At 41.4% G+C, this 11,169-nt stretch overlaps 1 protein-coding gene across 1 annotated transcript; it reads right to left on the bottom strand.

The window, feature by feature from the left end:
• Positions 1–873: 873 nt before the first annotated feature.
• Positions 874–8,921, bottom strand: LOC8050940. The gene is made up of 4 exons (XM_029970289.4): positions 8,795–8,921; positions 5,027–5,103; positions 3,014–3,091; positions 874–1,216 (listed from the first exon to the last, which is right to left on the bottom strand). Exons 1-4 carry the CDS (start codon positions 8,859–8,861, stop codon positions 899–901), a joined length of 540 nt encoding a protein of 179 aa, XP_029826149.2. The 5' UTR covers positions 8,862–8,921; the 3' UTR covers positions 874–898.
• Between the last annotated feature and the right edge of the window lie 2,248 nt (positions 8,922–11,169).

The raw sequence follows: 11,169 nt of genomic DNA, 5'->3' as shown, positions 1-11,169 counted from the left end.
ACTCAAGCCGGAAACGAATGCCTAAGAGCTGCGCTCAAAAAAACAAAACAAAAAAACGAAAAAGAAACATGAGTAATTAAAATCGTTTAATCCTCTACTGCTGAAAAAAAAGTTCTATTGTTGTATAGTGTCCGCAGGTGAAGGCACATCTCACGCAAAAATTAGCTTTATAACATGCGTTAGAGAGTTGTTGCATCCTCATAATATCGCGTCTAAGAAGTGAATGTCTTTACGTCTTCCTTCTTTTACTCAACAGCCTGCCTTGTTTTTCGTTTAGTGATTAGCCTGTAAATTTATATAAGCATAGTGTTTTCAAAGCATCATCAAACTTGCTCCAGTTGAGGGCAACATTTCATGCAGGTACTCTAAGCATGATTTTTTGTTTGTCTACCGTTTACTCTCGTCTTCTATAGAATAAAACGGAAATAATGTTTCGAAACCGCTCCCTCATTCGAAATTTTACAAAGCCTATCCTGACTGTAAATATACGTGGGTGTAATTGTCCCCTTGTCAGATTAAGCGAAAAGTGTATTAATTGACAAAAATGACGCAACGGATCTTCAACTTCAAACAAACTTTTATTGAAAAAGCACAACATAGTTTTATAGAAATCACGCAGGGTATAAATAATGTATACTCCTTATGACAGAAATGCACAACAGGGACGCTTTACCCTCTCAAGGAATCAATCACCGATCTGCTGAACGTGTAAAAATATATATCGTCGGCACAACAAATTTAGTTTCTTCTTCTAGCAATTCTTTTATAAAATTGCTAGAAGTTTATAATGATACCTAAACTCAGATCAATACATAAAAAGTGTGTATTCGCCATTCTTGTTAATGTTCGTGGGTATTTAGATCTCGGAGAAATAAAGAGATGTATGGACGTCACTTTACTATGGTTCTAATAAACGTCGACCAACTCTTCGAGGATCAAGAGGGGGCTCTGTCGCGGGCCGATCTTCTGATTCTGACTCTGTTTCCGGCATTGGTTGGGTTACTGGCGCTGGTGCCGGCTCGGGCGATGTCGAGGAAGGTGAGCGCCCTCCACCATTGGGCATTGGTCTTGGGTACTTTGGGGTCACCAGGACGTATGTGTAAATTGTGCCTGAGCCTCCCGGATGTATCCTAGGTGACGGCACAGCAGGAAAGGGGTTCCACGATCTTCCAACGCATTGGCCGGCCTTGCAAAAGCCTCGCTGTTTGTTGAAAATCTGCGTTAAAGCAAAAAGAAAGTTCATAGGCTGAACGTTTTTAAACAATTATACAACAAGCTTTAAAATACTTTTTGGGGTGATTCTACGAAACATTTGCATACCAATCAGAGCTAGTTTTTGTTATCAAAACCATTCGAGATCTTGATACGGTAAAGCCTATTCAACTTCCCCTACTTTGACATAGAGGCTGCTACTCATATTTAATTTTACAGCATTTGAAGTGTATATATGTTGTTGTTCACAATTACTAAATATATTTATCAAAATAGGTTGGTTTTGTGAGGAGCTTATATTTTAACGGGAGAAAGAATTATGTTGGAAACTGAAATGTACATACGCCGGCTTTGTAAATTAAGAAAGATTTCTCGCGAAAAACTGAGTTCTGCACAACATCGTAAGTAAAGGGAAACGTTTTAAATCAACGTAAAAGTATGCTATATAAAAAAATTCACCTTTCTGCTAGCCTTACTAGTGCGCGCCTTTATCTAAGAAGGTAGGCATTGCAACACCATAGGGATAGTTATATACAAATCTCGGGAACCTTTTATTTAACCTGAAGTATCACATAGTCTGCAAAAAGCTTTGTCCGTATTGCTCAATGCATACGGATTTTATATATTCAGGTAATTTCTCAACTTCTCTGGACGAGCTTTTTCACTCCACGAGTAGGAGAGACGAAAGAGCCTAAAAATGTTGACACGCCTTTGTCATGGGTGCTACCATAACAACATATTTAAATCAATTATGTCTACGGTTATGGTTGTAGCGCACCTACTAACGCATTCAAATGCTCAAAACGATACCGTTTTTGTTTGTTTTTTGTGTTTTTGTTTATTTTTATATTTATAAAAATATGTACATAGCGCGTTTTCATCGTCAGCCTTCTTTTAGTATGATCTATGAATATACTTAAGGACACTAATATAGCATAATAAGTAGAATCTACATGTAGATGCCTGCGTGTCAACTGTATTTACAAGGGAATTTCGTAATACGTGAATGACCCCTCGTTATGGGTTTATGCTCAGATCACTTTCATCAAACTTGATCTTATTTTTGTATTGATATTGACTTTATGCATATGCACTTTTCACTTAAAATGTATGAACGATGTCTAAAATTGTATGAGGAGGAATGAACAAATTTGAGTTAGACTCATGGCAATGCCAAAGCTGAGATAACGATTAGAAATTTAAAAAAAAACATCAACAATGAGCTCATATCTGCGTTCCCACATTATCGAAGTGTATCATTCGACCGGCCTCATCATTAAATCGCAATGATTGACTCCTCTTGATTTCCGCGACTATTTTTGATATCTAATCATGAAAAGGCAGGGCTGACATGCGTAAGTCTCACACAATGTGTGTTGAAAATATGACATGTGTAAGAAGCGAATACACTGGATATGACGAGTGTGATATGTTAAACCAAAGAGGCCCAAAAATGGCATTTACACAACGCGACGCAGTTAGCGTGAACACGACACCCGTGCTATTCATAATTGTATAGTCAGCGTCTAACAGCAAGTTTTAGTACCAACTTTGGAACTTTTTATAAGCACACTCTTCTCGACTAGTATTTTCATGATATCCTTTCAGCTACAGACGGGAAATTAAAAAAAGCAAGAGATCGCGTCCTCGTAGTAACTACGCCGTGCGCTATACGTCCGTGTAGCCTGAAGATATGAAAACGCGAACAAGACATATCTCCACAACTCGTTTTAACATCGTAAGCTACTTTCTTTTTTACGTTTCATAGACATTAAAAAGAAAGTTAAATATTTTTGCTTACAAGGCACGGCTTGCCGTCGTCCTGGGAACGGTAAAAAGGCCATTGCCGGCAAGTGTAGCCCTGTTGTACCCAAACGAACTGGGGTAAGAAGAAACAAAGAGGTCATACACACATCAGTATATAAATGAACTGTTTACAGAGGGTTAAGTGTAAACTTATCTGTTAGCAGTTGCACTCTTTGCCATTCATTGTTTTGTCTCATCTGGTTTGCACCAAGCATTTAGGTAAACACATTTCCCCATTTCGCATCTTGCCTTCCGTGAGTTTAGCAGTGTGCTTAAAGGGACACTCTGGCGACTTTGTTTTAGCTATTCCAACTAACTATATATATTCGGAATCATGCCGTCTTTTACTCTTTCCTGTACGCTATTTAGTATCGCGAAAATCACAGTATTTATTGGGAAATCGGCCAGTACAAATTATGGCAAACCAGAAATTTAAATATACCCGCGTTTTTCGGTGGCGTGACGTCAGGGGAAGATAGCTTACAGGTCGAACGGGCTGTCTAAAAAATGGACTATGCCGAGCATTCGTTTCATGCTGCTGCGCGGGTGCTGGAGCGAGCTTCCATAGCATTCATTTGACACCACGAAACTGGTTGTAATCCGTATTGAGCAAAGTCTGCAGTTCAAAGAGTGAACCCCTGACTTCCCCTGACGTCTTTTTTTTATTGTTGCTAGTATATACTATAACTTTAAAAACACGGTGAGGACGAAAACGGTAAATTCAATAATCTTCCGAAACACACTAGTTTGGCCTGATATTTGAGCTACTATTTCAGCCGCGATGTTTGCTTGTGTGTTTAGGAAATTTACAGGCAAATCGGGGGCTATGAAAAACTGGGAGACGTTCAGAATTTCCTGTAATGCCGAAATAGAGCGCAGCTCTTGAGGAGGAGGAGGGGAGGGTACGGAGAGGAAAGTATGCCCCTCCTCCTCCTCCTTCTCCTCGATCCTCCCCCTCCTCCTTCTCCATCATCCTCCTCTAGTTCTCCTCCCCTCCCTCCGCCCTCGTGACGCCACTCGTGTACCTAGTGACCCTCGTGACGTCACTCGTGAAGGACTCGTGAAGGACTCGTGAAGGTCGTGACCTTCACGCGACCTTCACTACAAAGGTAGTCGTGGCCTTCGTCGTGACCTTTAGGAGTGACCTTCGTGACGTCCCTCATGACCCAGTGACCCTCATGACGTCACTCGTGACCCTCCTGACGTCACAGATGTCACGTGTGACGTTATTATGGGAAACGTTCCATAATGCAACGCGCGGTTACGCCGACGGCGACGGCGACGCCGCTCAAACTGGAAACAAGCGCATAATAGCTGCGCTCTAAAAAACGCCGGAGTACCCCTTTGAGGGCATCCCAAACTAGGGTTTTCAATGCCACATATTTCTTCGTAAAATAGAACATTTATCTAATCTACAGCTGAGAGGGTGGGTTGTATCTCCATTCACTGAAAGGTTGAGAAACGCAGTGCGCGACGGGTCCGGACATAGCCTCCTTTATATTCACAAAGCCTGGCAGTTCGACGACGGAGCCATAGAGTGCCCGGTCGAAGATATAGAGCGGGAGGATCTGGTAGCACAGAGCATCAAAAAGCCATTTCTCGGGGAACCTCGACGTCAGCGCACAGCTTTTGCAGCGGCGAGGACCCGAAAGCTCGCGTTACGCCGCAGCGCCTCGCGGCAGCGGCGAGACGCTGCGTTTCGGCGTCTCGCCGCAGCGGGGCGCCAGTCGCGTGGTTTTCCTCTCATCTGTTGTCTGCCCCTCCCGTTTTTCCATTTTAGCGGCCGCTTCTCGTGGCGGTCTGCCAGGCTTTGTCAGTATATAGGAGGCTATGGTCCGGAGCATCTAATTATCGCGCAGCGGTTAGTGAGATTGTGACATTACTCAATAACGACTCCAGAAAAACAACCAAAGTTCAGGAATCGTGAACATTATGAGATTCTCGCCGCATTTCTTCAGATGTCGGTGACTATGGAAGCCAAATCTGGAATGATGAAACCAATACTCACGGAGTGTGCCGGGTACGGTCTTGGACCATTTTGTACAACATTATATGCTAGACGAGGGCGGTGGTAGGTTCGAAGAACTGAAAGAGTAGGTGTCAACATAAATTTTGTGAAAGAAAAATTGAGCCCCTTAACTAACCTAATAAAGGTATTGTCATCAAATAAAAAAAAATCACCAACTAGTTTGAAACATACAACGCAAATGGGATAGTATTACACAAAACGTCATGTATTCAACATCTAGAAAAATAAAGGATTATATTTTTACGACTAGAGTTCAGCCTATAAACATGAAACCATGTCACAGGTCACAGTTCGACCCCAACTGAGCAGCGGTATCATTTAAATTTTTCATATTAACCCCATTGAAATGATTTAGAATAACCCATGAGATCAAGAGTAAGAAAAACAATTCTGAAATGCTTAAGCATGGCAGCAAATATATATTACTAAAAAAACTTAGCTACATCCCGGTTCGTTTTGTTTTTCTAGAAAAACGTTCAGTTCGCGCAGCACCGATAAATGGCCCGTCGTAAAACTCTCAGTGTTCACGGCAATTTTTTCCAGCGAAGGAAATACTACTGGAAAATTTGATTCAAGTGGTTAGTTGAATCACAAGCTTTACCGGTGCGATTTCTGAAACATGTGAATGAGAGGTCACGGAGAATCGCTGATAGCAGATGTAAACCGGGTAGTTGTTTGACGCCAATAATCATATGGGGTACTGAGCCACTAAGTAAACTACGTTTTAAAGTAACAACACTGGGGGGGGGGGGGGGGGGAGTCCTATTGTTGCGTAAAATGAATGTTGGCATTGATCATTAGTTTTCGCCGACGTGCCCGACGAAAGATGCAATTTCGTCGTCTTGCTCTCTAAAACAGCTCACGAGGGTGCAAACCGATAACCACGATAACCTCCTAAACATCGTGTCTTCTGCTCAAAATGTCGCGTTTCAGAAGCATAGCTGTCACAATGGGCGCCTGTTAGGCTCTAAGCACAGAGATGACAATAGCCGCGATCTGTTGGCTTGTAAACAAATGTCACGTGGTATACGAACGCACGTAGGAACGTCGTGGCGGCTTCGGACAATGGGAGAGAAGGGTGCCAATAATCGTACTCTGAGGGGAGTCTTATCGTGACTACAGGTAGCATTGCGCGTCGTTCACGGGCCTCGACCTTAATTTTGTTTTGCACACTCTTATAAAGAGGGTATCACCTTACACCCCTTTGTCCCATATCATGCACCCCAATACTTCCATTCAACGTACAGAGCACTATAGTCGAACAGACGGCCCCAATTTTTACGCGGGGCTTAATAACGGTGCGATATAACCTTTTAAATAGATACAGTATGTATCAAAGACTATTTAAATAAAACACTGAAATTTTGCAGTAGGGCCAAGAAAACCCTATTTTTTTTTTTGTAGTCAAAACAGGTGGATTAGCTATTTTAATAAGTTTTCCCATACGGCTATCAAGCCCCTCGTAAAATTTGGGGCTGTCTGTTCAACTATAGGGTGCTGCACGTCGAATTGAAATTGCGGGATATATTATATAGGACAAAAGGTGTAGGAATACGCCTTTTTTTAGAGTGTATAATCTATGTCTTACCAGCTGGAATTAAAAACGCTAGCTGAGCCACCTGGCCAGCCCGCCGCCAGATTCAAAGGATTCCACCGTATATTTCATTTCATTCATCCAATTTCACGACTGCGCAAAGCTGTTTTTTTTTTTTTTTTGCTACGGAAAGATTACAGTGGCAGCAGTAAATAGGTTTAGTGGCAGAAACGACATCCCGTGCAATAGAAAGCTGGAGCCATCTATGAAAGGTGGTGTGAAATAGACGGCCCGGCGTTCGCCAATGGTGGAAGTTCAATTCTCCATTACTCAAGATGTTGACAAGCTCGATCTCAAATGTGGATTAAACGTACAGGGATTAAACTTTCAGATCAGGCCTTTGCCCCTGCGGCTACTTTGCGATGGTGTTTCAGTTTTCTACGAAAGGTGGTGGACGTGTGCGCTGTAAAAAAAAACAACTACAACCTGGATATGTTTTTCTTTGATAGGACCTAATATTTAGATAAAAGACGTCGTAGTAAACTTCGCCGGTTCAACCTTAAAAAAACGTGACCTGGAGTTTGATGTGAATACATACTGGCTGAACACTAGCATTTTTGAATGGAATACAAAAGGAATAATTAGAGACACTCGTCGAAAGAAACTCCTATTATTGGAGGCTCTCACAATTGAAAAGGGCCTTTATCACCGTGGTAACCCTGTGATCTAAATCAATGGCGGACAGAACCTTGCTTCCTCTGATTCAAATTTCAGGCGTCACAGGTGCTATGAACGGGTTTGGCACGTTAGATTGACAAGAAGCTCTATTCCAGAGGAGGCGAGGCAACGCAGCGGCAAAAACGTGACTTTTAGAAGCTCAAAGCCCACGCGTGTCGAAATGTGGGGCGAAAACTTCTTCGACCTAGCGGCGAAAACGTAAAACAGAGAAACGGCATCAAACAACAATCAAAGAAAGAATAAAAACACTTAAGGACAAGGACAGACAACTGAGTTCTTTCATCTAGCAAAGAAAATTTACTGATGTCTCGTTCAATGCGTGCTATCTGCCTCCCAACTATTTCAACTAACAAAATATGATACCTGAAAAAGAATATGTATATATACACCGGGAAAAAAGACAAAAATCCCCAAATAAACTAGAAGATAAAAAGGGTATAAAAAGCAGGCTGTTGGTGTAGCGGATGGGGCATTTCGACTCAAGGCAAGTTACGCAAGTGCGCCGCCCGTGCGCTATTTATAAAACTGAAACGAATGCCATTAATGCATCATGGCTATTATAGGACTTAGCACGTTTACTATCGTTGTTGTGGTAGTGAGCAAACTGGTCTCGTCTCCAACTCTTGCACCCCCCAAAAACGCTGTTAAGGGCATAAAGGTCTAACATCCTATACACGTATTTTCGCACAATATTATATATATGTAACATCATATATATATGTAAATATGACCTGAAAAAAATGGGGCGTATTATGTTCGGGCACGTTGTATTGAATTTAAAAGATTATAGAATTCATCGGTCGTAAAAGTCTCAGAATATATCATGTTATATTTATTTTAAATAACCAAACTTCTAACAAATATTTTAATGTGACTGACAGAATAGCGTAAAACTGAACGAAGACGAAGGGACACACATACGACACGATGGCATCAGTCCTGTCGCATATGTGCCTCTTCGTACTTGTTCAGTTTGCGCTATTGTATTAATGCTGAGAGTGAATCAACTTGCCCAATACGAAGTCGTGTTACAAAATATTTTATATTTCAGCTTCCAGTATTAACAAGAAAATTTAAAAAGATCTACACATTCAATAAAAGGACTTGTAGGTCATGTTTGACCGAATGCCTCTCCCTCCTTTCTTTCAACTTTCCAGTACTTCACCCATAAGTTCAAATATTATTAAAATTTCACGAAAAACCTATTTGAATACGCGTTGTTATATTTAGATTAATATTAGAGGTTGACTCATGCTCGACCTATTCTTATCGGGTTTTGTACCCACGATACTTTATATCTAATACACCGTCCGATTTAATATTTCAAATTATGGCTGCACAAACGTTTGTGCCAAGCACTCACTTCAGCAACTTTTGAACGTTTTAACCAAATGAATAGTCTTTGCTCTCCGGTGCATATCCTAAACTTTCTTTGTCAGAAAACGAGCGAATTATTTCATTATGTTCACGCTCACCGTAAGTAGCATCAGCAAGGGCATGACAAACGAAGGCTGCTAGTAGCAGTACCAGTGAACTCTTCATCCTTGCGCTGTCCTCAAAGCTGGCCCACGTGGGCGTTTATCTCAAAACTTATATTATTAGTGTTGGCGTAGGCAGCATTTATAACTGGGTGTCGGAAATTTCTCGCACGTGGTGTTGTCTTTCCATCTACCTTCACGGACGCGCCACCTCCTTTGCGTTTCCAGGGTAGGGTATGTCGGTATCACGAGAGTTGGGCAGGAAAAAGGATGCACCGCCCCGGGGTGTCGTGCAGAGATTCTGCTTTCTCTTGGCGCGTATCCTGCGGGTCTTCGCGCAAGAACGTTTCAGTTTCCGGACGATAAATAGCTTGCTTGTGCAACCTTACTTGTCACACGTGTTTATGCTATCCCATTCTTTGGGTTCTACTTGCAGTCACGCATATTGATACCAAGAAGACAGGAATTAGCGTAAATATAAAAATGGCCTGGTCGAGTTGTATTTAAGTACTGATAAGAAAAAGACTTCCAATAGCGGACAATTTTGTTGATATTACCTCTAATTTGTGGATAATTATTAAGAATGCTGCTTCAATTATCCCGTTTGTTCCGTTACTGAGGAAAAGTACAAATGTTTTTATAGTTGCTTCTTGTGTAACCTTTGCGTTTCCATATCTCTTAAGGGATATCACATTGTGCAGGTTTTTTAAAAGAAGTCTAGGGTTTTTAGATAAAGGTTCGTTTATAATTTGAGGAGACATTTAGTTAGGCGTCATTCATTGTCTCGGTAATATTGAATTTTCCTCTCACAGCGTACTCAGGCGCCAAATATATTTTGACCTAAGAATAATGTCGTCGATGTGACATTGCACGATACGAAAACTTGAAAGTATAAAACAGCGAGGACGGGGACAGGACATCTTTCATTTAGCAACAACATAGAAAAATATTCTATATTGTTGCTAAACGAAAGTAGTCCTCTCCACGTCCTCGTCCTCGCTGTTTTCTACATTCAAGTTTTCGTATCTGTTAACCAACACGTTCGTTTTCAATTGTTGCTGACATTGTACACTACGTGGCCACGTAAAATGGCAGGCCAAGTGAGAAATGGCAGACTCCACTTTAAATATATTTAAACCTAACTTATTTTTGACCTCGCCATTTGCCAATCTTCCTGCCAACCTCGCAGAAAGAACGCACAGTGTTTTTGGCGCTATATCTCACAGTACTATAGTCGGCAACCGCTCACGAACTCGGAGCGTGGCCTCTTGTCTGTAGATTGTTGCTTCGTTGTTGGTGATTCGTTCGTAGGCAACATTCTCGCCGAATATCCCAACATCATTGGCTTTGCGACGATGATTGATGAGGGTAACAAACCGTTTGTAACATATAAATATATATCCGCGCTGTTACACAAACATGTCATGTCATACTAAAAGTAATAAATGTTACAGCACAAGCTGCACCTTTCAGTCAAAACTTCCTTTTTTTTTTTTTTTTGCTTGAAGGGGGCGGGGGGTGTTTTGTTGTTTGCTAAGATCCCTCCGAATCTAGATTTCTTCTTTGGAGTGCTCTGCGGGAAACTATGGTCAAGTATAGCCTAAGGTCATTCTGGCGATATCCCGCACTGCCTGGTGATAGATACAAAAGTGCAGAGGGCAAGGGAATCGGCTTAGAAGATCAAGTGGAGGAAACGGTTTCTTGTTTTTTTTTTTTTTTGTTCCTACGCTAGGTTGCTCAAGCTGCCGCCCGCCATAAAGGGTGCGGCTGGTAGCATTCATCCATCCATCCAAGGAAAGCATGGAGCGGCCAGTTTTGAACATTTTATTATCACTCTACATACAGTGATAGAGAGCCTTCATCTGACAAGAACACCTAAAAAAGCACGAAACAAAAAAGGAATTATAATGAGAAACGCCCTCCTGTGTTTCTCCTAATGTTGATGACTATCGACGCAGGATTACTTTTCTAATGAATCCCGTAAAAGTGACTTCACAGCTCCAAACAATCCGTTGCTAAGGGCGTTGCCACCAGAGATGGCAAAGTTTTTCAAAAAGTAATTAAATTACATTACTAATCACTTTGTGAAAACTACAAAAAGGTAACTAATTTACATTAAAATTTACCGCGCACTAAAAGTAACGATATTACATTACAATTACTTTCCAAAAGTACTGAAATAACTTTGACATTACTTTTCAATACCCTCAGGCAGTAATCCATTCTAATGTTATTCACTGTATATGAACCAAAACTCAGATATTCGTGCTTAAGCGCGAGACACATGCGCGAAAAATTCATCCGATTAGACGTCCGATCTGGCAATACGACTGCCTGATCCGAGAAATTTGGTCGCTTCAGACGTCGGATCG

The sequence above is a fragment of the Ixodes scapularis genome, unplaced genomic scaffold (assembly GCF_016920785.2).
Source record: "Ixodes scapularis isolate PalLabHiFi unplaced genomic scaffold, ASM1692078v2 PGA_scaffold1__304_contigs__length_218370807, whole genome shotgun sequence".
NCBI classification, from domain to species: domain Eukaryota; kingdom Metazoa; phylum Arthropoda; class Arachnida; order Ixodida; family Ixodidae; genus Ixodes; species Ixodes scapularis.
This window is presented reverse-complemented; position numbering and strand designations above follow the sequence as displayed.

What these genes read in the sequence shown, in the direction of transcription:
- LOC8050940 (XM_029970289.4), bottom strand. Translation starts at nt 8,861, where the DNA reads ATGAAGAGTTCACTGGTACTGCTACTAGCAGCCTTCGTTTGTCATGCC. An exon ending in CCTTGCTGATGCTACTTACG is followed by an intron (nt 5,104 to 8,794) that starts GTGAGCGTGAAC and finishes CTACTCTTTCAG; the next exon opens with TTCTTCGAACCTACCACCGC. An exon ending in GACCGTACCCGGCACACTCC is followed by an intron (nt 3,092 to 5,026) that starts GTGAGTATTGGT and finishes TTCTTACCCCAG; the next exon opens with TTCGTTTGGGTACAACAGGG.